The sequence below is a fragment of the Rattus norvegicus genome, chromosome 4 (assembly GCF_021556685.1).
Source record: "Rattus norvegicus strain SHRSP/BbbUtx chromosome 4, alternate assembly SHRSP_T2T, whole genome shotgun sequence".
Taxonomy (NCBI): domain Eukaryota; kingdom Metazoa; phylum Chordata; class Mammalia; order Rodentia; family Muridae; genus Rattus; species Rattus norvegicus.
This window is the reverse complement of record NC_141537.1, coordinates 67,471,491-67,498,858: the sequence shown is the minus strand read 5'-3', so window position 1 is coordinate 67,498,858 and position 27,368 is coordinate 67,471,491. Positions and strand designations below refer to the sequence as shown.

General features: G+C 44.6%; 1 protein-coding gene and 1 long non-coding RNA gene across 4 annotated transcripts in view; one reads left to right on the top strand and one right to left on the bottom strand.

The window, feature by feature from the left end:
• Nucleotides 1-27,368, top strand: part of Svopl (SVOP like) — a 66,529-nt gene that overhangs the window by 34,466 nt on the left and 4,695 nt on the right. The window contains 4 exon segments of the mRNA NM_001431825.1: nt 5,661-5,872; nt 9,238-9,349; nt 11,660-11,741; nt 12,647-12,736. Of these exon segments, the coding sequence (NP_001418754.1) occupies nt 5,661-5,872; nt 9,238-9,349; nt 11,660-11,741; nt 12,647-12,736 (496 nt within the window).
• Nucleotides 614-27,368, bottom strand: part of LOC148006257 (uncharacterized) — a 282,744-nt gene continuing 255,989 nt past the window's right edge. Inside the window, exons 2-3 of one of the 3 annotated variants that reach the window (XR_015686483.1) lie at nt 2,771-3,629; nt 614-1,642 (exon numbers count right to left, since the gene is read on the bottom strand). This is a non-coding gene — a long non-coding RNA (uncharacterized LOC148006257). The other 2 variants (XR_015686484.1, XR_015686482.1) reach the window with 2 other exon arrangements.

Genomic DNA, 27,368 nt, shown 5'->3' with positions numbered 1-27,368 from the left:
AAACTCTGCAAGCTTTCATAAACGCAATAATGGGTAAGAACAGCTATATTTCAAAAGACCACTGGGCTGGAGAGATGGCTCACCAGTTAAGTACACTGGCTGCTCTTGCAGAAGTCCCCAGTTCAGTTCCTAGCACCCGCAAGGTGACTTGCAACCATTAAACTCCAGGAGATCCAACCCCCTCTCCTGGCCTCAAAGGGCACAGCACTCACATGCGTGCAGGCAAAACACATAAAGTAAAAACAGATCTTTAAGAAGACTGCCTGTACCAAACAAGGGTTCGCAAGTTTGTAAAGAAACTGGAACATTCCACACACAGCAGCCTGCTGCTCTTATGGGAAGAGATGATTTGGGATCCTGGGTGTCTGTTAGCGTTAAAAACACATACATGGCAGGAGTCAGGAACTGCAGTTCAAAGTTCATGTCCAACAGAAATTCATATGCGTGTTTCTCCAAAGGCGTCTTCAAATGCTGTGGATGCTGTCTGGGCTGTTTTCTGGGTGCCTTCCGCACAGACCACTTCCCTTCTCAGCCTGAAAAGCTCTCAGGGAGAACTTTCCCTCGGGATGGAGACCCTCTAACTCCAAAGACCAGACCGAGACACCACAGGATGTAATCAGCAAGAGGATTTGGTTTATTGTCGGGATACACAGGCACAGGCACCTGCGGGCGCTACAGTCACTCGGGGGACTGGCGCGCCCCACGGAACCAAGGATGGGCTTTTATAGGATTTTGGGGAGCAGAAGCAAGCATACAGAAGCAGATGCATGGTTACAGGGATATAATTGGTGGATTCTAATATGGCAAGGGTTTAGCCCGGGGGCAAGTTTCCTAGCTACCTTCCTGAAACATAACGGCTGACTCGGCCCCCCAAGGGTTCAGCCCGGGGGCAAGTTTCTTAGCTACCTTCTTGGCAAGTTTCTTAGCTACCTTCTTGGAACATAACGACTGACTCGGCCCCCCACCAGGGTGTGGGACCTCTCCTGGGGCTTTTTTTCATTGTCAGGTGCTCAACCGAAGTCGTCCTGTTGCCAGGCCTTCAACCAAACATATCTTGCTTGGCAGCCGCTGTGTACTCAGTGTTCTAACCTTTCCCTGAACCAGTCATCTTAAGTACAGCCTTGCAAAATGGCGTTACTGCTGTTAAGCTGGGGTCTTTCATTCCCCCATTTTTTTTTTGTTAACTTTGAGTGAAATCTTTCACTCGACTTGGTCAAGAAATTTCTGTCTGGTGGGGGCTTATTCCCTCACTGACTCTAGGCCACAAAAGGGCTAGGAGGAGCCACGTAGGAGTTTTAACTTTAAGGGGTTTGGAATGCGCTGAACTCTCCATGTCTGGGGTGTAGTGTTGTGATTAGTCAATTCCTCAGACCGGACTGCCTTGACGTGTGGTGTGTGGATCTAAGCCGAGACTCCGTCTACCTTTAGGGCGGTCGGGGTAGTCAGGAGGACGGTGTAGGGTCCTTTTCACCGTGGCTCGAGATTCTTGGTCTGGTGTCTGTGCACCCACACGGTGTCTCCAATCTGGAACGGGTGTGGCACCACCGGATGCTCAAGCTTGTCCTGGTAAGCAGTGGCCAAAGGTCTCCAGACGTCTCTCTGCACAATCTGTAGGGCCTGTAAATGGGCCCTCAGAGAAGGGCTGTCAGCAAAATCAGCAATGTTTGAATCAAAGAAATGGACAAATGGGGGTGGTGTTCCATATATTATTTCAAAAGGAGTTAGACCATGGGGGCCCGGGGTATTCCGGGCCCGATATAGAACTAGGGGAAGGAGGGCCACCCAATCCTTTGAGCCAGTTGCAAGCGTAAGTTTGGATAAAGTCTCCTTAATTGTTCTATTCATGTGTTCTACCTGACCTGAACTCTGGGGTCTATAGGCACAATGTAATTTTCAATCAATCCCCAGCAATTTGGCCACCAACTGACTTACTTGGGAGACGAAAGCGGGCCCGTTGTCCGACCCCAACGCTTGAGGCATGTCATACCTGGGAAAGATTTCCTCGAGGAGCTTCTTGGTGACCATTTTTGTAGTCTCGTGTTTTGTGGGGAAGGCTTCGACCCATCCTGAGAAGGTGTCTACAAACACTAGGAGATACTTGTACCTGGTTTAATTTCAGTAAAATCAATTTCTCAATGGATGTCGGGACGGTGTCCCCTAGGACGAACTCCTTGTCCAATCATGGTCTTTTCCGGGTTAACCTGAGCGCACGCTTTGTAACTCTCAGTCACCTTTTGTATCGCTTTGTCCCGATTCAAAAAACACAGATTTATCTCTTCCCAATCTAGTAAGGTTTTTATCTTCTTAAACCCCAAATGGGTTAATTTGTGTAAAAAGGAGATCAATTCGAAAGTCCTTTGTAGACCCACTGTTTTAGTTGAGGGTGGTAGATGGCCCCCATTTTTTTCTAGGAGCTCTATGTCCTCATGGGCATAAACCCAACTAGTTTGTCTCACTGGTGGGGGCGTGGGTTGGTCTGGGCTATTATAATTAAGGGGGGCTGTTGGAGCGCCAACCCCAACCCACCAGTCTCTGCCCAAGCCAGTGGAAAATTCGTGACCCAAGTGTCTATTTCTAGGGATTGTGGCTTGTCCTGTCCCAGTTCATATAGTCTATATTCATAGAAATTGAAGGGGAGTTCCGTGGGGGCCAGTTATTTGGGCCCCTCCTTTCTCAAAATGAATTTGTGTTTTTAGTTTGGTGAGAAGATCATGGCCCAGCAGAGGGTACGGGCAGTCCGGAACATGTAAGAAGGAATGGGTCACCTTACCGGTAGCCAGCTGAACCCGGCGGTCCGTAGTCCATCGGTATTGTTTCTCACCAGTAGCTCTTTGTACCCAGGCCGTCCGGTCGCTGAGTTGTCCTGAAGCTTGGGTGAGGACTGAATGCTGGGCTCCTGTGTCTACCAGGAAAGTAACCAGCTGCCCCCCAACTTTAAGCGTTACCCTGGGCTCAGGGGGGGGCTCCTGGCCCTGACCTCCCTAATCTTTATCTAGAGCCAAGAGGGAGGTTCGTGGTCGAGGCTTTCGGGGTCCGCCAGGCTTCTTGGGGCACTCTCTGGCCCAGTGCCCTTTCTCTTTGTAATAGGCACATTGATCTTTATCCAGCTTCAGCCCCTTTCGAGCTCCCCCCTATCTCCCTTCCTTTTTTGGCCCTGAACTACGGCGGCCAAGATTCGACTCAATTCTCTCTCTTATTAAAAATCTTTTTAGCTTCTTTAAGTAAATCCTGTAATGTATAGCCCTGCAAATTTTCTAACCTCTGTAACTTAGTCCTGATATCTGGAGCAGCCTGTCAGATGAAGGACATAGAGACACTCGTCATTTGTCCTGGGTCATCTGGGTCATAGGGAGTGTACATACGGTAGGCCTCCTTAAGTCTCTCTAGAAAGGCGGAGGGAGTTTCCCCTGCTTCCTGTAATACCTGTTTTACCTGAGCCAAATTAGTAGGGCGTCGTATAGCCCCTCGGAGACCCGCTAGAAGCAACTGGCGATAAAGGCGTAGGTGTCCCTTACCTTCAGCTGTATTAAAATCTCAGTTTGGTCCTCAGGCAGCTGGGTGGGACGCCCATCATCTCCCAGAACATGTTTTCTGGCCTCTAGGAACACTCTTTGTTTTTTTTTTTTTTCCTGAGGTTAAGAGGGCCTGTAAGAGCTGTTGGCAGTCATCTCAAGTAGGCTGGTGGGTAAGTAAAACAGATTCTATTAGGTCGGTGAGTGCCACCGGATCTTTGGAGAAAGAAGGGTTGTGTTGTTTAAAACGGCCAGTATTGGGTCTGGCCACCGGTTCCCTGTCTAAGTGGGAAAACCTGGGAGGTTGAATCTGGCATCACCTCTCGCTTATTGTGCAATCTCCCTGCGACAGGGGAGAAACCCTTATCAGACTGTGGCCCGCAACTGATCTGGCCGGCGGCTCTGCCTCCTCCGTTTTAGCCGGGCCTGTCAGAGAGAAGATCTATGAGAGGGGAGTTTGGGTCTGCCGGGAGGACAGGTTTCTTAGAAGGCTCTGATTTCACAAAGGTAGAGAGAGGAAGACGTGGCCAGCGGACCGGGCGGGGCCGAGGGGACAGGCTGGGGGTTGAGGGGAGGCCAATTCGGGTCCACGAAGGGTTCCGCCCGGCGGGGGGGTTAAGGCGAGACTCTCTCAAGTGATAATATAAGAAACCTGGTCAGGATGTCCGTGGACGACCCAATCTTTAACCTGTAAAATAATGATCTTATTAAATGTGTCATTCACTGGCCATCCCGCTCCGAAAGTGGGCCACTCGGATGTGCAGAGAGTCTGCCATTTTCCTTTTTTTTTTTTTTTTTAACCTCGACGGACTGGTTGTGTGCCCGGTCGTGGACGTCTTTCTAATGATCAAGAGTGAGACTTAGGGGCGTTGTTAGGGACTGTCCCATGTTAGTTCTAAGGAAGATTAGAACACAGAGAAAACAAACAACACCAACAGTCAAACAAACAACAGACAGGCGTGCTGCACGGCTTTGGTACCAAACTGAAAGCAAAAAGTCAGATGGAGGTGGCAAAGGTCCGGGGCCCTCTGAAAGCCAAAAATACAGACAGAGGTGCCGTTAGTCCGGATCTTTCTCCTCTCCCAGATTGGGCCCCGAAAAGTCGGGCCCCTAACACCCTTGGAACGTCTTCCAGGGCTGCGGGGCGAGAAGTCCGAGCTCGTCAGCTCCTTCTTCGTCCCGCCCAAATTCCAAACAACCTGGCTGAGCGCTCACAGAACAGACCTGGCTGAGCGCTCACAGAACAGACCTGGCTGAGCGCTCACAGAACAGACCTGGCTGAGCGCTCACAGAACAGACCTGGCTGAGCGCTCACAGAACAGACAGAATAAGGCAGAACGAGACAAAATTAGACAGACAGACAGACGCCGGCCGGCTTACCTCCCAGTGGGTGGTCGGTGGTCCCTGGGTGGAGGATCTCCTTTCCCGGCCAACGCACCAAATGAAAAGCTCTCAGGGAGAACTTTCCCTCGGGATGGAGACCCTCTAACTCCAAAGACCAGACCGAGACACCACAGGATGTAATCAGCAAGAGGATTTGGTTTATTGTCGGGATACACAGGCACAGGCACCTGCGGGCGCTACAGTCACTCGGGGGACTGGCGCGCCCCACGGAACCAAGGATGGGCTTTTATAGGATTTTGGGGAGCAGAAGCAAGCATACAGAAGCAGATGCATGGTTACAGGGATATAATTGGTGGATTCTAATATGGCAAGGGTTTAGCCCGGGGGCAAGTTTCCTAGCTACCTTCCTGAAACATAACGGCTGACTCGGCCCCCCAAGGGTTCAGCCCGGGGGCAAGTTTCTTAGCTACCTTCTTGGCAAGTTTCTTAGCTACCTTCTTGGAACATAACGACTGACTCGGCCCCCCACCAGGGTGTGGGACCTCTCCTGGGGCTTTTTTTCATTGTCAGGTGCTCAACCGAAGTCGTCCTGTTGCCAGGCCTTCAACCAAACATATCTTGCTTGGCAGCCGCTGTGTACTCAGTGTTCTAACCTTTCCCTGAACCAGTCATCTTAAGTACAGCCTTGCAAAATGGCGTTACTGCTGTTAAGCTGGGGTCTTTCAAGCCCTGCCTGCTGTGGCCCTTTTTGTCCCCCAGGCCTGGTGAGAGCTTTTGCTAATGATGTTCTTTTCACACTTTCAGGCTGGGGATTTCTTTTGCCTATTACGGGGTCATCCTGGCCAGTGCTGAGTTACTTGAGCGGGATCTGGTCTGCGGTTCAAAGTCGGAGTCAGAGCCAGAGGTGGTGGAGAACATGGGGGACGCAGAGGAGGGCCGCAGTCCCTGCTATTGCCACATGTTTGCGCCCTCTGACTACAGGACCATGATCATCAGCACCCTCGGGGAAATCGCTTGTAAGATTGCCCATGTACCTGCCCCATGTTAGGCGGGGTTCCTGCAGCTCAGGGTCTAAGAGACATGCGACCTCCGAGGCGGGGCTCCCGCCTGGCAGAACTCCTCAGGTCTGCAGACTACACTGCTGCATCCTGGGTTTCGGTTTTTGTGGGGAGGAGGGCCTAAAAGAGCAAAGCTTGGAACAATTGCAAGATAGGTTTTTAGTCTAGAGTGGTGGCATACACCTTTAATCCCAATGCCCGGGAACTAGAGGAGGCCGGCGGACTTACGTGAGTTCTAGGCCAGTCTGATCTACATAGTGAGTTCCAGACTAGTCAGAGCTACGTAAGTAGTGAGACCAGGTCTCATACAAAAATATCCAGTTTTTGAGATCATAATATAATTCCTTTTCCTTTACACAAACCTCACTCTCAAGTTCATAGCCTCTGGTTTTGTTTTGTTTTGTTTGTTTGTTTGTTTGGTTTTATATTTATCCTCCCTCCCTCCCTCCCTCCCTCCCTCCCTCCCTCCCTCCCTCCCTTCCTTCCTTCCTTCCTTCCTAGCAAACTTCTGTTATTCCACCCCCCCACCCCAGCTCTTACAGTCTCTCTGCCCCTCTTCCACAATGTTCTCTGAGCCTTATGAATTTTGAAGATGTATCCACTGGGACTGGGCTCTACAACTCTGGATTTTGAATGGTTGTTGGTTTTCAGTAGTTGCAGAGAAGTTTTCTTGATGAGGGGTGAAGACTATGCTTATCTGTGGGTGTGAGGATAAATATTGATAGTGTCATTAGGGATTATTCTGGCTTAGTGAAATGGTTGTAGGGTCTTCTCCGAGGTCCATGACTTCACCAGTCCTGGGGAGTTGGGTAGGTTTCCAGTTCCAGGCATGATTTCCCTCTGGTTGGGTGGGCTTTATGACCAGCTAGACAGCTTTTGGTTAGTGCCAAGGTATGCATGCTCTGTTCGGGTCACCGTGCCTTGCTGGTCATTGTCACGGTTCATGGGCATCAGAGGACAGTTAGTTAGTTGCTTCCTCCCTTTGGAAGCTTGCATGGGGCCTTCTGTGTCACAAACGCTGGTTCTCAGGAAGGAGTCTTTCAGGTCAGATCCAGTTCTGGTCCTCTGGGCTCTGTGTCTGAAGTACATGATGTCTTCAGCACCAGGGACTCCCCTTCCACTTCTGGGAGGCAGCCAAGAGCAGCGATATCCTATGTATGATGTTTTGTATGATCTGATTTTTGTACAGTCTGATCTGTTTTATATGATTTGATAGGGCTTTTATTTACTAATTTATTTATTTGTAGGTTTCTGGCCAACAATTCAGAAGAGGGTTTCTCATGCCTGATGTTGGGTTTTTGTTAGATAGTCTTCAGCTCTTGGGGGAGTATTGTCAGTGTGAGTGGAAAAGTTCATTTAAGTACATGTGTGTACACTGACTCACACACATTCTAGGCATTTTTAGGTAGATGGATAATAATCTGGTTTCTTTTGATGCTTCCAGATATTCTTCCTGTGATTTTCTTGGCTTCCTTCCTTATCTCTCTTCATCTCCCTAATTATTTTATTTTTATGTTTTTTGTTTAGATTTTATTTTACATGTGTGGCCATTTTGCCTGCCTGTATGTATGTGTACAATGTGCGTGCATGGTGCCCTCATTGACCAGGGAAGGATTTTTGATCCTGTGCAGCTGGAGTCGTGAGCCACCATGTGGGTGGGTGCTGGGAACAGAATCTGGGCTGTTGTCTGCTTAGAGCAACAAGTTCTCTCAACTGCCATCTCTCTAGCCTTAATAAGCCCTGCTCTGTTTTCTCATTTCCCCTTCAGATCTCTACTGTTCTCCCTCCTCTCCCCACAACAGTACCTTTCCACTTTCCTGGATTCTGCCGTTCCTTCAGGATATATACTTACCGCTGATCATTTGGAGTTAGGAACCTCATATCAGAGACCCTTGCTGGGTCTGAGTTGCCTCATTCAATATGATCTTTCCTACTTCCATCCATTTACCTGGATGAACCCTGGAGAAGCATGTCAAGCTATATAATAACTCTAAAGTGAGGATCTCTCTCTGTCTCTCTCTGTCTCTGTCTCTGTCTCTGTCTATATCTGTTTCTGTATGTCTCTCTGTCTCTGTCACTGTGTGTATGTGTTTTTAAGATTTATTCATTTTATGTATGTGGGAACACTGTCACTGTCTTCACACACACCAGAAGAGGGCATCAGATCTCACTACAGATGATTGTGAGCCACCATGTGGTTACTGAGATTTGAACTCAGGACCTCTGGAAGAGCAGTTAGTGCTCTTAACTGCTGAACCATCTCTCCAGCCCTCTGTTTTGGTGTTTAAGACAAGGTTTCTCTATCTGTAGCTTTGTCTGTCCTGGGACTCACTCTGTAGACCAAGCAGGCCTCTAAATCACAGAGATTCGCCTGTTTCTGCCCCCTGGCCACTGGGATTAAAGGCATGCGACATCAACACTGGCTAAAATGGGTAAAGGCTGGTAAAATGGCAGCACTGTTTATTTTTACCAGACAAAATGATGGCCCATAAAAGCTAGTGTGACTAGATGTAGTGGAGTTGCTTGGGTGCTTGCCTGCCTACATGCACAAAGTCCCCAGGACGCTATGAACTGGGTGTAGTGGTATGTGCCTGGAATCCCATTGCCCGGGAACTGGATGCGAGAGGGTCAGAAATTCAAGGCCATTCTCAGCTGAGTTTGAGGACAGTGATATGAGACTCTGTCTCAACATATAGAGCCCAGAGCCAAGTGTGGTGATGCAAGCTCACACTGTGAAACCCTGTCTCAAAACCAGAAAATCAGTGGAGCCTTGAGTACAATGGACAATGGTATATGACATTTAGTTCTAGCAAACTGGTAGTTTACAACAGACCTTTATGGTAGAGTTAAGCAAAAAGTAAAGTAAAATCAAATAAAATAGTAAATCTAGGTGTGGTGACATATACCTTTATTCCCAGCACTTGGGAGATTAAGGTAGGTGAGTTTGAGGCCAACCTGGTTTATATTATAGTGAGTTCTAAGACAGTTATGACTGTGCAGAGAGACCTTGTAGTAGTAGTAGTAACAGTAGTAGTAGTAGTAAAAGAAGAGGAGGAGGAAAAGGAGGAGGAGGAGGAGGAGGAAGAGGAGGAAGAAGAGGAGGAGGAGGAGGAGGAACATGCCTTTATATATAACCAGTATTTGTTACACATGGACCCATAAGGAAAAAGTACATTGGAGACGTCACAGATCCATGACAGTGTGCCTAGGTTTAGGATGGTAGCTGCTTCCTTATGAGATGACAGGAGGGGTCCCTGTTGGTGTCTGTGGATACTACGTGTGCTCCGGGGTGTTACCACTTGTGTTTGCTGCTTGCTTTCCAGTGAACCCTTTAAATATCCTGGGCATCAACTTCCTGGGCAGACGACTAAGCCTTTCCATCACCATGGGCTGCACGGCTTTGTTTTTCCTTCTCCTCAATATCTGCACTTCAAGGTATTCGTTCTTCCCTTGCTTCTACACAAGCGGTGTGTGAAAGCTATCAGATGGGTCGTCCTGACTCCCGGTGATCAGTGGAGTCTAGAACATGTCACCTTAAAGGGAGTGTAGGGATCAGTCTGTTAGACTAAAAGACCCTTCCCTCCTCTATGACTGCCTCCTTCAGCTCTCATTGGATGCTGTGTACTACTGGATGCTCACTTTACCCAGTAGTTTATTTAGGTTTTTATGCAAAGCTTCTTAGAGAACTGGAGAACAGCCCCGGCTTTTTACCAAGTTATCTGGAGCAACGGGAACGAGTCCAGTGACACAGACAACATACATCTGAGGGCTGGAAACATAGATCAGGTGTAGAGAACTTGCCTCAGATAGCAAGCATCACCCTAAGTCTGCAGCCCTGAGCAATGATATGTAGTTAACTATTGATCTGTGAGTTCTACACCTACAGGCCAACCAAACATAAATTGAAAAATTTTAAAAAGTTTCATTCCTGATAGTAAAAACAAACTACATCTGTGTAGAGTGTGGATGCTGGCTAGCTAAATGTCACCCTGACACAAGCAAAAGGTGTCAGAAAGGAGGGAACCTTAACTGAGAAAATGCTTCCATAAGAGCTCACTATAGGTAGGGTCTTCTTCCTCCTCCTCCTCCTTCTCCTCCTCTTCCTCTTCTCCTCCTCCTCCTCCTCCTCTCCTCTTCCTCCTCCTCCTCTTTCTTTCAGAATATTTATTTATGATTTATTTATTTTCATTGTATATGCATTGGTGTTTTGCCTGCATATATGTCTGTGGGAGGGCACTAAATCCCTAAGAGCTGGATCTACAGATGCTTATGAGCCACCATGTGGGTGCTGGGAATTGAACTCAGATCCTCTGGAAGAGCAGCCAGTGCTCTTAACTGCTAAGCCATCTCTCCAGCTCCTGTAGTGAATTTTCTTAATTAGTGATTGATAGGGGAAAGCCTCTCCTGTTGTGGGTGGTGCCATCCCAGGACTAGTGGACTTGGGCTCTATAAGAAAAGCAAGACAGTTAGCCTCACCCCTTCACGGCCTCCTGTGCATCAGCTCCTGCCTCCAGGTCTCTGCCCTGCTTGAGTTCCTATCCTGACTTCCTCCATACTTTCACTGTGTAGGCCAAATAAACTGTTTCTTTCTAATGCTGATTTTGGCCATGGTGTTTCATCACAGCAATAGAATCCCTAACTGAGGCAGCCTACCATTGTTTTCTCTTTTAGATTTGTGAATTGGGTCCTTTTTTTGGATTTTCTTTATTTTTCGAAGTTATTATTATATCATTTTCCTTCCCCAAATCTCTCCTGTGTAGCCCCTGCTCTCTTTTAGTGGCATTTAAGATTTCCTCATTGTTACACACACACACACACACACACACACACACACACACACACACACACACACACATTCTAAATTCATAAATACAACCTGCTCAGTCCACATAATATTACCTGTGTGTTTGTGATTGCAGGGACGACCATTTGGTGTTGGATGACCTATTGCGGGGGAGGAGGCTTCCTTGGGGGCGACCATTTCTCCTGCTCTCAGTATTCCCAGTTGCTTATAGTTCTTTGTCTGCGATTGAGGCCCTGTGAGCTTTCTTCTGTGTTAGCATGCCCATTGGTATCATTGTTATTCAGGTCTTGTTCAGGTAGCCATGACGATGAGACTTCGTGGGTACAGCCTCTCTGACATTTTTCTAGGATACATTTTCTTAGAGCAAGCTCCCTGCAATCTTCCTGACCCCTCTCTCACCATGGGCCCTAGATGGAGGACTGGTGTGGACGTGCTGGTTGTGTCTGGGCACCATACAATCTCTAGTTCTCTGCACATCATTGCTCCTTCAACAATACCACAGGGCATTTACATCTTACCAGGGACTCGGCAATCTAGTGATTTAAAGAAGAAATAAGAGGGGGCTGGAGTGATGGCTCAGCAGATGAGCGTTTGCTGCTCTTTCAGAGGACCTAGGTTCAGTTTCCAGCACCTACAGCCTGCTTCACAACATCTGAAATTCATCTGAATCCCAGTTCCAGGGGATCCGACGCCCTAGTCTACTTTCCAGGTGTGCACATCATGAACGTACACACCTGCAGGCGAAGCAATATATACCTTACCCCAGGCATATGCTCATTCTGGAGCATTCTATTTGGTGAATGGATTGTGAGGAAACTGGCTTAGGATGCCACAGTTGGGCCGGTTGAGGAACAGCAGCCTGCCAAGGCTCAGAGCTTTATGAGGCCATCCTGGAAGGTCCTCTGTGTCTGTCCCTATAACTTCCTCTGCTTCTTCTTCAGTGCCGGCCTCATTGGCTTCCTCTTCATGCTGAGGGCCCTGGTGGCGGCGAACTTCAACACCATCTACATTTACACTGCTGAGGTGAGCATTGGGGAGTGGCGCGGATGCATGGGACGTGCCAGGCGAGCTTTCAGCCTGTGCGTCTCTGACTGCTGATAACCATTTGACAAGTTTCTTAAAACGTCCTGTGGAAATGATACCAGAGAGTTTGATGTGGATTTCCCCTCTCTTGTTCAGTCTACTGAAGTCCAGTCTCTCAAAGACAAGATCTCTTCCCTTTCTTATAAAATCAGGGTGTTCTTCAAACTTGTCACTGTGACAAATGCCTGAAATAATTTGGGGGAGGGAAGATCTATTTTAGTTGTTCTGGTTCACGGCTGTCTGTTTTACCTTTTGGTCTATAACAGAGACACCATGGTCAAAGGGTGTGCGAGAGAAAAGCTGGTTACCTCATAGCAGCCAGGAAGCTAGGGGACTAACAAGAAGGGATGTGAGCTAAGATACACCTTCAAAAGCACACCCTAGAGCCCACATCTTCTAACAAGGCTTCTGAAGTTCTAGTCTATCCAGATTTTGAGTCCATTAGTGCATTAAACAATTGATTAGGGTGGGCCTAATGTTTCTGCCCTTTATTAATTTATACAATAAAAATGAATCACCTTTCACCAAAATGGCTCACTGGGAGAAGACGCTTGCTGCCAAACAGGATAGTCTGAGTTCAGTTCCCCAGATCTACGTGATAGAAGGACAGTTCTGAGTCTGCGAGTTATCCTCTGACCTCCACATGCACCATGAATGCATTCACAGCCACGCACACATGAGAAATAAATAAATGTAACGTGTTTGTAAAATTCAAACCTGTATCCTAAAGACAAAGAGCATCCAGTATGCTACAGAGACAGAACCCTGAACTGGACAGGAAGGGAAGAAGAGGATTCTGGGAAGACCAGTCACCAACGGGCGTTTTCTGTTCCTCTTCTCTGCAGGTCTACCCAACACCGATGCGTGCTCTAGGGATGGGGACCAGTGGCTCCCTCTGCCGCATTGGAGCGATGGTAGCTCCATTTATATCCCAGGTACCCACGGAGGGTGCGCAAGGAGACCGGGTCTCCGTGGGGTGGGGAAAAGGGACCACAGTGCTCTTAGAGTAAGGGTATATCGAGAATGTTTGCTCTATTCGGGGGCGTGAATGTTTAATTGCCCATGGGCTCTAACTGTGAGTTATATCTCTTGTGGAACTTGTCAGCATAGTGGACTACTGAAAAACAAGAAAATGCCTGGGGGTAGATCAGAAGGCAGAGCCTTGTCTAGGGGCTGGACAGAAGTCTGGCACAGGCTGGGATAAAATATCTTTTCTTAAAAAGGAATATTTTATTTTATATAAATGAGTACACTGTAGCTGCCTTCACACCACAAAAGGAAACTTGATCCCATTACAGATGGTCATGAGCAGACGTGGTTACTGGGAACTGAACTCAGGACCTCTGGAAGGTCAGTCAGTGCTCTTAACCACTGAGCCATCTCTCTAGCCCTGACATTTCCTGTCTTTCAATAGAGGGATTTTTGTGTCTACAAAGTTTTTAAACTCCCGGAAAGTGTTTCCTGTCTTAAAAATGGGTGCTTCTGGGGTTGGGGGTTTAGCTCAGTGGTAGAGCGCTTGCCTAGGAAGCGCAAGGCCCTGGGTTCGGTCCCCAGCTCCGAAAAAAAGAACCAAAAAAAAAAAAAAAGGGTGCTTCTTTTGCCTTGCATTGTTGCTTTTGAAAATTCCTTCCTAGCTGTTTCACCTGTAGCAGAGAAGCAAAGTAGGAAACATCAGTGCTGGAGAGATGGCTCAGTGGTTTCGAGAAGTCCTGAGTTTAATTCCCACTCCCAGAGAAAGGTGGAAATGCCTACCCTTTCCCCTTGTTAGCGGGCTGAGGCCAGGTTTCTCTCCTGCTTTCAGTGGGTTGGAGGCTCTGTGTTCTCAGTCACTTGTAGCAGTCTCCCCAGGGAACTGGCACTGTTTATACATCAGGCCACATCGATTCTAGGGGCCTTGGCAATGTTCAGAAAAAGATCACAACTTGGGCTGAGTCCTGAGGCCTAAGGGGTTCTGTTCTGCTTGGCATGAAGTGGGCTCCTAACTCCAGGCAGCTGTACCCCGTTTTGCCTTCCATATTCTAAAGTAGGGATGAATAAGAGGAGCATATTCGCATGTGTTGGTCTGGAGGAGACAGTTTAAATGCAAAGCAGTTAGAGACATGTGTGACACATCATTTGAGAGACATCATATAATAATGACAATAACCGAGGCCAAGTGCTACTCAGATAAATATTTCTTATTAAGATAATAGTTTCGTGACCACAGGTGAGTTCCTTCTTGTTAAGGAGCATAATGACTGCAAATTTTTAACACTGTAGACGAGATGCTATGTAAATCATGAAGGCCGAGGAAACAGCATCTTTACCGTTGAGAACACCATCTTTAATGACCACACAGGCGTCAGCGTCAGCTCTGAAAGACAGGCCACTTGGCAGAGAAACAGGAAGGCTCCTGCCTCTCTCTTCCTGTGTGTTGAAAGCTCAGATGTGTTTCAGTCTTTAGAGGCTGCCTTCGTATGGAGTCTGCCCTCATGGGGAAGAGTTTAATTTGCTTCATTATTGAGTACCGACAAGATGCACGCTGCAGTGTCTGGATATTGGAACTAGCTTCAACCACCTGGTTTTGCATTGTTGTTGTTGTTTTGTTACCTTTAAGGAACTGTGGTGGGGGAGGGGATGGGAGGGGGGAAGAGGGAATATAAAAATGAGAGAAACAAAGGCACTTTAAATCCCATCCAGTGCATTCAGCCACTGTGCACTTCACTTCCCTAACCAGTGTGGATGTGGAGAAGTCAAGTCTGGGCAGCTTCATGCCCACTCCTGAGGTATTGCCGAGGTTTCTCATGGAGTGGGCTGCTTCAGGCTTTCTGTGGTGATAGCTGTCAGTCTTAAGCGCTAGGGTAGCATTTATAACACAAAGACTCCTGGGCTCTACCCAGAGATGCAGATGGTAGAGATGGAGACCCACTACGTGCACTTTAGGTACCCACAGCGAAGTCAGAGTCGGCTGCTCTGTGCGCCTTCCTGAGGGAGGCTGTACCCTCCACCAGGAGAGCAGTGACTAGGAGCTGGCTTCTTCTCTCACAAGGTTCTTTCTTCTCTTATTTTCTAAAGCAGGTGACTCAGTAAGTTCAAGTGAAAACTTTATAGGCCTGGAGAGATAGCTTAGTGCTTAAAGTGTTTGCTATTCTTCCAGAGGACTGGAGTTCAATTCCAACACCCAACACCCATGGGGGGAGGGGCATCTGTCTGTAGCCACAGCTCTGTGATATCTGATGTCCTCTTTTAGACCCCCAGGTACTGCACACACATAGCAACACCCCCCCACACACACATGCACACACATCTAAAGTATATTTTAAAAGTAAAGATCATATACATTAGTCAGTAATATTTTCTAAAGACTAAATATATAAAGTTTAATTCAAATACATCTTTTAAAGTGAATGTTTGAGGTATCTGGTAGTTAAGAAATTGACTGCAATAAAAATAAAATCCAGGCTTATGTATTCCAAGCAAACAGAAAAGGAGAATTTTACTCTAAAATTATTAAAGGCTTGCCACAATGCAGAAGGGCTCAGTATAAGGCTTCTCTAGAGCTAGACCAGGGACTCTTCTCCTTTTCTCTGGGAAGCATTAGGAATCGGGTACCTCAATTCTAGCCACGTGTCTTAGTTCATGCTCTTATAACAACTTATCAAAGACGGAGGGGCTGAGGGTTTGGCTCAATTGGAAGAGGGCCCACCTAGCATGCAAATAGCCCTGGGTTCCAGCCCCTACAGTCCCAGCACTTTGGGAGGGAGAGGCAGGAGGATCAGAAGTTCAAGGCCATCCTCATCTTCCTAGTAACTTTAGAGCCAGGGCTAGGCGGGACTTTGTCTCAAAAACAATCAGGAAAACAATCAGACTAAGGAGCTTGTAAATAACAGAAATTTCTGACAGTTCTAGGGACAGGAAGCACAGGATTAGACGTCTATAGGGTTGGATTCTTGTGAGGGCCCCATGCCTAGCTGGCTGATGGTCACCTTCTTTCTCACTGTATCTGCACCCATGAAAGAGCCTTGTGTGGCCTGTTTTATAAGGGTGCAAACACCTCCCAAGGGACCTACCTCCAAATTGACCATGCTTGTATCTGAGATTAGGATTTCAGCATAGGAATTTTGGAGGGGCCTATAGACCCTCAGGGTCAGTGACATCAGGAGTCCCTTGGTTCAGCAATGTGTGATATACTGAGACCTTCTACGGATGGGTGGTCTGTAATGAAGGACTTTAGTAGCACAGCCTGACGTGTGGAACAGCTAGGGAAAGTAGTGTGCCAAAGCAATGAACACTGCCCCCTTGTGGCCGAACCTAAACAAGTCAAATTTTAGGTGAGACCATCACGGAAATAAATGAAGGCACAATGTGCATGCCTCACACACTTGTATGCACACAACACGTCACTCGGAGAATGGGACAGGGCAAACAAAAAGAGCCTTTGTTAAGAGTTAGGAGGTCTCTTCACCTCCTATTCTCTTTCAGTGACTAATTTAAGATATGGTTTCTGGAGTATAAGTCCCCTCCCCATCATAGAATTTTTTTTTTTTGTGGCAGTATTTATGTAGCTCACTAATAGTCCTTGCTTTATGAGATAAAGTTGTTATTCTATTAGTCTATCATATTAGTTATATCATATTAGTACATCTAGTTTTTTTTAATATATCTTTTTAAAAAGATTTTTTAAGTTTGGGAATTTTTCTGTATTTACATAATTTCCACCCTGTCTTTTGCTCAAACTTCTCCCATGTCCACGTCTCACTCTTTCTTAAGTTTGTGATCACATAATTATTATCACACACACACACACACACACACACACACACACACACACACGCATGCACACAGCCTACCGAGTCCATTTATGTATGTGTAGTGGGCTGACAGCTAAAGGTAAGATCCACAGCAGCCTTGGACTAGAGAAGACTACATGGCCCTGTCTAATTAGCTCTCACATGCCTGCAGCTTTTCCTCCAGGGGCAGGGACCTTGTGGGTATCCTTCATCTACACTGGCAGTCTGTATTGTTGAGATTTCATGGGTAAAGCTCCCTATCATACAGAAGACACTATCGGATAGCAGACATCCCTGTCCTCTGTATCTTGCAGTCTTTCTGCTTTGCCTTCCGCATGTTTCTGAGCCTTAGGTGTAGGCTAATTGTATTATATTGACTCCATGGTCAGCTGCTCTTTGCTTTTTGATTGTGAATTTTTGTAGTGTTTCAAAATGAAGCTTCTTTGATGAGGGTGAGCACAACACTTACTTATGGCTATAAGGGTAAATAATTAGAAAACAGAAAATATATTGGCTCAGGAAGATGGTAGCAGGCTCTCCTTAGGGAGACTTCACTAGCTCTAGGCAGTTGACTGGGTTCATTGTACCAGGCTCCAATGCTCTTCTACTGAGCAAGCCTCAGGCCCGAGTAGACAGCTGTTGGTTACACTTACGATGTCAGTGCCACTGTTGCACCACTGGGAATGTTGCCCTGCTGCTGGTGGTTGTGGGTTTGTGCTTTACCACTAGGTAGGACTAGTGATTGCTCTTCTCTCTTAGCAGCTTGCTGAGAATCATTAGATGTGAGAATTAGTCCTCGGGGAGGAGGCTTCCAGGTCGATTCCATCTCAGTTCCTCCAAGCCCTTGTCCAAAGTGTATGTTGTCTTCAGCAATAGCTATTACCTTCAAGTTTGGGGAAGCAACCAAGCAAGCAAACAAGGTTATACAGATAACCTCTGTATAATGTCAGGAGTCTCGCTGACTCCCCTGGCCAACAACTCCAAAGGAAGATTTGTACTGGGGCTTTATTTAGGTAGTCTATGGTATCACCCCAAGTGTCATAACTGCCCCTATTTCCCTTCTCTCCCCCCTCTCTATACATACACATACATGTATGCATGCATGTATGTATCTATGCATAGATGTATGCATATATATGTATGCATGCATGTATCTATGCATAGATGTATACATATGTATGTATGCATGTATATGTCTGTGCATGCATGTATGCATATGTATGTATGCATGTAGGCATTTATGTGTGTATGTATGTGTGTAAATATAAGCCAATATACTTTCCTATGGCTTTTCATGATCTTAGTGTATTTTTTCCTTCTTCCTCCCTCGCTGTTTACATTGGCTTCCTTCCTCTTTTGCAGTTAGGGCCCCATTCTGCCATTTCCCCACTTCCCCACTCCTGTATCTTAATAGTCCCCTTTCTATAGTTCCTTCTTTCCCATCCCCATGGCCCCCTTTTTACTTTCCTGATTTCTGGGGTGACTCCTGGCTACATACTCAGATCTAAAAACCTAGAGCTGGGATCCACAAATAAGAGAGAACATGAAGTGTTTGTTTTGGGTCTGGGCTACTTCGCTCAGTATACTCCTCTTTTCATAGAGGCAGGGTCCCTCTATGTAAGCCCTGACTGTCCTAGAACTCCCTGTGTAGACCAGGCTGACCTTGAACTCAGAGGTCCACTAGCCTCTACCCCATGAGTGCTGGGATCAATGCTTGGCTTAATGTTTTCAAGTTCCATCTGTTTACCTACACGTTTCCTGTTTTATAAAAGTTGAACAGTGTTCCATTGTGTATTACCTCCTACATTTTCATCACTTGGTCGTCAGCAGAAGGACATTTAGGTCATCTCTGTTTTCTAGCTACTGAGCCTGTAACTGTGGAGTGTGGTGTTGAGTGCTTCTGCCAAGGAGTGGTTCAGCTGGGCCATATGGTAGATCTGTTCTTAGCTTTTCGAGAATTCTCCACATTGATTTTCAGAGTTTATGCCAATTTGCAATTCCACTAACCGTAAATAAGGGTTTCCTTTCCCAACATGTAACATTTGTCTTAGCCATTCTGACTGGGGTAAGATAAGATCTCAAAGTAGTATTAATTTGCATTTCCCAAATTGCTGTGGTTGCTGAACACCTTCTGAGATATTTCTTAGCCATTTATTTATTTTTTTGAGAACTTTCTGTTCAGATCTGTAGCCCATTTTCAAATTGGGTTATTTCTTTTAAAACTTTTACTTTTATTGTTTTCAAGTGTGTGTGTCTGTGTGTGTGTGTGTGTGTGTGTGTATGTGTGTCTGTATGTATCTATCTATATCTATCTATCTATCTATCTATCTATCTATCTATCTATCTATCTATCTACCTACCTACCTACCTACCTACCTATCTGTCTATCTATATTTATGTTGTTCTTTCAAGACACATCTTGTGTAGTCCTGGCTGTCCTGGAACTTGCTCTGTAGACCAGGCTGGCCTCAAACTCAGAGATCCACCTGCCTCTCTCTCCCAAGTGCTCAGAATAAAGGTGTGTACCACCACTGCCCAGTTACCCTGATTGTTTTTTTGTTTTAGAAAAATTCTATCTATCTATCTATCTATCTATCTATCTATCTATCTATCTATCTATCTATCTATCTATCTATCTATCTAATGTATGAGTATGCTGTCATCTTCGGACATACCAGAATAGGGCATCAGATCTCATTACAGATGGTTGTGAGCCACCATGTGGTTGTTGGGAATTGAACTCAGGACCTCTGGAAGACCAGTCAGTGCTCTTAAACCACTGAACCATCTCTCTAGCCCCTCATTTTATAATATAGGTACTCAGAGATACAAATACTTGCCCTGACCTGCAGGGTAGTCAGCGGAGGTTGAGGACCATAGGATAGAATGGAGGACAACAGACGCAAAGAAGGATGCCAAGGCAAGATTCTGATCAAGGCGACAAATTTTATTTTTTCCCAAGGCTGAATTCATACCATAGCAGGGGTAACCGAGGAAGGGGGGAAGTGGGAAACATTTATGCAGGCGAAGGACACAGCTCTCTTGTGATCAGGCAATTGGCTGACATCAACAGGATGTTGGTTTCTCAGAAGGGTCACAGTTTATCATATCACTGGGCATCCTGACCACCAGATTTGTATTAGTCTTCTGCAGTTGGCTGGGGATTTTCCATGAACCCAGGCATACTTAACTCTAACTATAATATTGACATTAATAATGGAGGGTTTTAAGGGCATAGCTTCCAACAAATATTCCCTAGGACTGCTTTTAATGTATCCTAGAGGTTTTGTTGTGTTGTGTTTTAATTTTTGTTTAAGTCCAGAAAATTAATTTTTTTTCTTGATTTCGTCTCTAGCATGTTCACCATTCAGTAATGCATTGTTTAATCTGCATGAGTTTGTATGATTACTGGGGATTTGTTTGCTGTTCATATCATACTTTGTTGCATTTTTGTCAGATAGGATGCATGGAATTATTTCAATGCTTCTGAAATTGTTAAGATTTTTTGTTTGTTTCCAGGATGTGGTCTGTTTTAAAGAAGCTTTCATGGACTACTGAGTAGAATGTATATTCATTGGTATTTGGGCAGAATATTCTGTATATATGTTAGGTCCTCTTGATGTATTATGTATTTAATTTTGATGCATATATATCTTTTGACTAGGTGACCTGTCTATCGAGAAAAAAAAGATTTATAGAAATCAACCACTATTATTGAATTGGAATTTATCTGTATCTTTAAATCCAATATGCTTTTTATAAAATTGGCTGTGCCAGAGTTTGATACATGAATTGTAATATATTCTTGGATAATTGTTCCTTGATTAGAAGGACAGGCCCTTTATCTCTCTGATTTTAATTTGAAGTCTATCTTGTTGAACGTTAGGACATCTGTTGACATCTGCTTGCTTCCTGGTCACATATGCTTGGAATACATTCTTCCATCCTTTCATTTTAAGGTGGTGCCTATCCTTGAAGGCAAGAGGGTAAATTCTTGTAGATAACAGAAAGATGGCTTTCTTAATCCATTCAGCTACTTTGTATTTTGTTATTGGTAAGTTGAGGATATTAACTTTTAAAGATATTGAAAAGTATGTGCTAATTGCTGTCATTTTATTGCATTATTTTCCTGTTTGTGTTCTTGGTCCTGTTGGTTCAGTAATTATAGCCTCACTTGTGTTCTGTCTATAGTTTCTTGAGTGGGCTTTTTTCCTATTTTCCGTCTGCAGTACTGTGGCCATCATTCCACACAGGGCTGGTTAGGATATGGATTCTTTTAGCTTGTTTACGTCACAGACAGTTTTTCTTTCTTCTTAACTATAGTAGATAGTTTTGCTGTGTCCAGTAATCTAGGCTGGCATCCATGATCTTTTAGGAATTAAAGTACATAACTCTAGGCTCGTCTGGCTTTTAAAGTTTTCATTAAGGAATCAACCACTATTTCTCATGGATATTCCTTAACATGCGACCTGTGATTTTCCTCTTGTAGCTTTCAATACCCTCTCTTTGTTCTATATATATCTAATATTTAAATTACAATATACAGTGGGGAGTTTGATGTTTAGTGTGCTATTTTGTATCTGTCCTGGGTATGTCATTCCTTGATTTGAGGAATCTTTTATGATCTCGTTAAAAAGCTAGTCTATGCCATTGACCTGGAATTCTTCTTTGCCTTCATTTAAAGACTTGGCCTTTTAATGGTATCCCACACATAATTCCTGCATGTTTCTTTCATGTGTTTAAAACTTTTTTCATTTACTCTTTGCTTGTATGCTCCAGTTCTTATCAGAATCCTTATCTTCACATTTTGAAATCTGTCTTCTACTTATGAATCATTTATGGGGCTTACCCCTAAGGTTTACAGTTTGATTTTGAGTTTTTCAGTTCTATCTTCATTTCAGCTTAAGTTTTCAGTAGTTCTCTTTACTGAATTCAGTTTTCAAGTCTTGAATTGGGGTTGGGGATTTAGCTCAGTGGTAGAGCGCTTGCCTAGGAAGCGCAAGGCCCTGGGTTCGGTCCCCAGCTCCAAAAAAAAGAACCAAAAAAAAAAAAAGTCTTGAATTATTTTAATCTCATTTTCTCATGTATTTGTCTTTTCTTGAGTATCATGTAGGCTTTGCTATGCCATTTAAATTCATTGAACTACTTGTTCATTTTTTCTTTTAATGAAAGTTAATGGATGTTCTTTGTTCGTTTTTGTTTTCTGAGACAGGGTTCCTTTATGTACTTGGCTGTCCTGAAACACTCTTGTAGACCAGGCTGGCCTTGTAGAGATCTATCTGTGCTGGGATTAAAGGCATGTGCCACTATGCCTGGCTGATTGTTCTTTTAAATTTTGTGTCCTGGGATTCCTCTGGGGATTTGTTTAAGCTTGAGGAATATTGTTTTGGTCATTCATATTGTTTGTGCTTTGGGGATTTGACTTGGGCGTGTGGTCTTCTTTCCATGGATATATGTCTGAGACATGATTCTAGCCTGCCTCAGGCTAATCTGGTGCAGGACTTGCAGAGTAGGCTTGGAGATGTAGGCAGGCTTGGTTCTCAGCACACTCACTAAGGAAAGCTTATCTATAAGCTGCACATAGTTAGGTTGGAGAGTATTGAGATGGTATCTTAGGGTACTTTTGCTGTGAAGAGACATCATGACCATGACAACTCTTACAAAGGAAAATATTTAATTGGTCCAGGCTTATAGTTCAGAGGTTTAGTCCATTATTATCAGGGTGGGAAACATGGCGGTATGTGGAGACATGGTGAGAAAGAGTTGAGAGTTCTACACCTGGATCGGCAGGTAGCAGGAAGCGAGCTTCCAAGACATCACTCCTCACTGACACATATCCTCAAACAAAGCCACACCTATTCTATCTAACAAGGCCATACCTCCTAATAGTGCCATTCCCTATGGCCAAGCATAGGCCCCCAAGACCTAGTTGTCTCAGGGACAAGAGAGTCTGCTTGTACACCCTGGCTCCACTGTTCTGTACTTACTACCATCACTCTTACAGTTTTAATTACCAACTATATGCCCATGGCCTTTGGGGTGAGGGGACAGTTGTCAGTTTGCTTTTAAGAGTTTTTTTAGTTAATTTGAAAACAATTTATGTGTATGGGTGTTTTGCCTTATCCTTGTTTATACACCATTGTGTGCAGTCTTTGAGGCCAGGAAGCATCGACTCTCTTGGCTACAATTATGGATAGCTGTGAGTCACCATGTGGGTACTGGGAACTAAACCCAGGTCTTCTGGAAGAGCAGCCAGTGCTCTTAACCCCTGAGATATCTCTCCAGCTTTAAATTGTGTGTGTGTGTGTGTGTGTGTGTGTGTGTGTGTGTGTGTGTGTGTGTGTGTATGGATGGATGGATCTGCCATGATATATGTGGAGGTCACAGTCTTTTCCATCACGAGCATCCTAGGGATTGAATTTAGGCTTGGTGTTATGAGGCTTTACTATTTAAGCCATCTTGACCCTGCCCCAACCCCTACCCTTTTAAAGCTGGCAGGGTTCTCATGTAGTCTAGATTGACCTCAAACACCCTATGTAGCAGAGGATGACCATGAAATCCTGATCTTCCTGTTTTTATGCCCCAAGTGCTGGAATTTTAGCTGTCCTACTATGCTCAAGTCCATTACCCCTAAATTCTCATCTTTGCATCAGCCTCACTTCTGAGCCTTTGATTGTCTAACTTCTCTCTGAATTTCTGCGCAACTGTCTTAAGAGAATCTTAACTCCAGCGCTTCAAATATTTCTTCACAAATTCCTACAGTTTGTGTTGGTTGCCACCTCTTCAACTGCTGTAAACAAAAGACCACGGGCTGTGCTGGAATAACCAGACACTATTTAAGGTTCTAGAGCAAGAGTCCAAGATGAAGGTCCTGTTCAGAGCTCTGTTCCCAGCTTGTGGTTGTTGTTTCTCAATCATGGAGTGTGTGGTGTCTCCTCTTTCTGGAAGGACATTGATTGTGTCAGGATAGATCTCCATTTATCATTGCAACAGATTTTTTTTAAAAGGGTCACCAGTTTTTATTATCTCTTAAATAACGTGTAGGTGTCTATGTCTGTATTGAGAGTCTATGCACACGGGTGCACAATATATGTCTCTGGAGCTGGAGCGATGGGCAGCTTTGAACTTCCTGACATGGATGCTGGAAATGGAACTCAGGTTCTCTGCAAGAGTAGTTAATTAATGCACTCAACCATTGAGGCATTTCTCCAGCCCCTACAACACAGGTAATTTTATAGTCTGCCTTTTGATTTACTGTCAAAACTTTTTAGCCTATACATTTTTAAAAATTTATGAACCAATACTTTTAACCCATGATGTTTTGTCATGTTTAAATGTCTTCCCATCAGACATTCATCTGCCTTTTTTTTTTTTTTTAATATAATGTAGTCCTGGCCTGTGCCACAAGCTAGCTCCATTCACCTGCTTCTTAGGCCTTGAGTTCTACTTTATACTTAAGGTCTGAGGTAAGAATATGGCTCTTAAAAGCAACAAAAATCTGGGAATGTAGCTGAACAGTAGCCTGCTTAGCAGGTGCAAGGATTAATGGCCACTAGCTTCTCCTCACCTGGTCGAATGATGCTCCTATTATAGTAAAATCACATTTCCACAGATTCACTAGTGATCTTCTGTGATTCACTACCATATGGCTCCTCCCTGTTTAGTATCTGAGGCTAATCACCTCCCCAGGGTCTGCTGAAAACTTTCAGGTTTCCTGATTTTTTTTTTCTTCTTACAAGTTCTTAGAAATTCATTTTCAACACAAATTTCTTTCCAAACTGATTACAAGTTTCTTCTGGGAATTTTTATTTCCATTAGAATTACAAATTATCTTGGTGAGAATTATGTAAGACTTTATCTCTGAACTAAAGCTCATCCGTGCGCTGTTCATTTAATTAATGTAGGAGAATGCATTTTCCCATTTTTTTCCTTTGTGCTAACTTAATTCTGGCACAGGATTTCATGTAACTCACGCTCATGTCAAACTTGCTATGTATACATCTGAGGCTGGATGACTCCCTAGTGCTAAAATTACACGTGGATACGACCCCGCTGTTTAAATAGCACTAGCTAGGGGTGGGACCGAGCCAGTGCCTGGTGTATAGTAGACTGCAGTCTATTGAGATATACCCCCAGCCCTTTCATGTGTATTTATTTATTCCTAAATAATGTTTTTTACACTGTTAGCTTGTCTCCCAAATTTAAAACATTTCCACTGTATTCAGCTTAGAAATGTCTGAAGATTTTGCTATTGTCTTTATAACTTGATGCCATTTTAATTGTATCAAGCCTACTGAAATTTATTTTATGTCCAAGGATATGGTTTATTTCAGTTAGCATTTGATGAACATTTGAATTTCTGTTGATATCGGATGGACTGCAGTCAGACCTCATTGGTTTAATTGTGTCATGAAGTTCAATTCCTGTTTGGTCTAGTCAATCTATTAAGAAAGGGATAGTGGACTTAGCAGTTAAGAGCTCTTTTTGCTCTTCCAGCAGATCAGAGTTTGGTACCTACCACCCACATCAGGTAGCTCACAACTGCCTCTAATTCCAGCTGCAGGGTACTGACACCCCCTTTGGCCTGCATGGACATCTTCATTCATGCATATGCACATACATACACATAAATGAAAAGAATCTTCAAACAAGAAAGGGATATATTAAGGTTCCGGTTGTGTGTGAATTATTTCTGCTCTTAGTTTTAGCTGACATTTGTGCTCTTTGCTTGTATATTAACCTCTGTGACTGCTGTCTAACGGAGTGACTTTTTGTCACATAGAGCTCTTTCTTGCCTCTGGTCTAGGCTCTGATTTAGTGTTTCTCCTCCCTGGTGTGGGGATTGAACCCTGATCCTTGTTCATACTGAGTAACTGCTCTATCACTGAGCTACACAGCCCTGCTTTTTTTTTTAGTTCTTAGTGTTTTGTGCTGATTGAACTTGGGGCCTCCCACAAGCTAGGTGATCTCCATCCTTAGTTCCTGAAACTTTCTTTGAGAAGTAGAGTTGTTTTTCCTTTTGACTTAGACAACATGGAGTGAATGCTGGAAAGATGAATTTTAACTGAACTTCCATTTATTTATTTATTTTTATGATGCTGACTGTACCCAGGATTCATAAATGCTGTACTGATTTTGTGTATCTACTTGACACAAGTTAGGGTCATCAGAGAGAAAGGATCTTCAGTTGAGAAAATGCCTCCATGAAATCCAGCTGTTATGCGTTTTCTTAATTTAGTGATTAATGGGGGAGGGCCCAGTGCATGGTGGTGGTGCCTCCCTGGGCTGATGGTTCTGGTTCTATTAAGAAAGCAGGCTGAGAAAGCTATGGGAACCAAGTCAGTAAGCAGCACCCCTCCATGGCCTCTGCATCAGCTCCTGCCTCCAGTTTCCAACCCTGCCTTCCTCCAATGATGGACTATGATCTGGAAGTATAAAACAAATGAACCCTTTCCTTCCCAACTCGCCTTTGGTCATGGTGTTTTGTCACATTAGAAACTCTAAGACATGCTAAGCATGGTCTCTTAACAATGAGCAACATCCCTAGGTCCCAGACGATTGCTACAATCATCTAGTTCCATAGACTTCTTGGTTATGAAGAAGAGAAAAATTCCTTTGGCTTAGAGTGTATTAAGAATGTGCAGTGACAGCTATACCCTGGATTGCAACAAAGCAGGGCCCTACATCTCTCTAGGGGACTAGACAGTTGCTCTCTGGCCCTGGCTTGTATAATAATTACATGATTTAAACTCAGCTCTTCAGAGTCAGAGTCTTACCTAACTCAAGATCTTGAAATAGGTGCAAATGGATAATTTAGAATCCATTCTAGCGGTGGTGAGAATTTAGAATAACCATGCACTGTGCAGGTTATCTAGTCTCTTTTGGGTTCTGCCCTTTTCTCTTTTCCCAGCCTCATGCTTCAGAAAATTTTATTTTGGTGATGGAAATCAAAGAACAGAGTGCTAGGTAACTTGTGCCTATAATCCTAGCATTTGGAGGTAGAGAAGAATTAGGGGTTCAAGACTAACCACAATTATATAGTGAATATAAAAGCACACCTGTGCTACGAGACCTTGCCCATCCCAAACCCTTCAAAGCACACCCCTCCCCCACATGAATATTATCTATCATGTTAGTCAACTCTGGGTTCTGTTTACATATGTGGCGATATTTGCCAGTTTGGTAGGCAGTGGACTATATACTAGAGACTGATTTCTGAGTTTGGTATCTTAAAGGAACATAAGTGGTGGTAGCATCACTAGGCTCTGGTACCCAGAGACCCAAGACTTTGGAGCACTAGTTATTGTGGTGAGTCAGGGCAAGCTCATCTCTAAAATTGACAGAGTTGGACTAGACTGGGTAATTTCCAGATCTTTCAAAATTGTACATAGTCTGTTGTTAGCAGGCAACCATCCTGTTAAAAGTAGTTGATCACTGTCAAGTTCTTAACTATCTGCCAACTATCTGGGCACTCTCTTGGAGAAATGGGTTCATGAAGTCTTTGGTTAACCAGTAGCAAAGTGAAAATATTCAGCCAAAAGTTGTATGTCGGCTGACAGAAAGCCTTTCTTATATGGGGAAAGAAAAGACATCAAATGGAACATTTTGACAGTCAGTCAGCTGGGTGTGGTGGCACACACCTATAATCCCAGAATTTAGAAAGCAGAGAGGCAGGCAGATCTCAGAGTTTGAGGTCAACCTGGTCTGCAGAGTGAGTTCTAGGACATCCAGGGCTGCACAGAGAAACCCTGTCTTAAACAAAACAAAGTTCTGACAGTTATACAAAACATTGTGAATA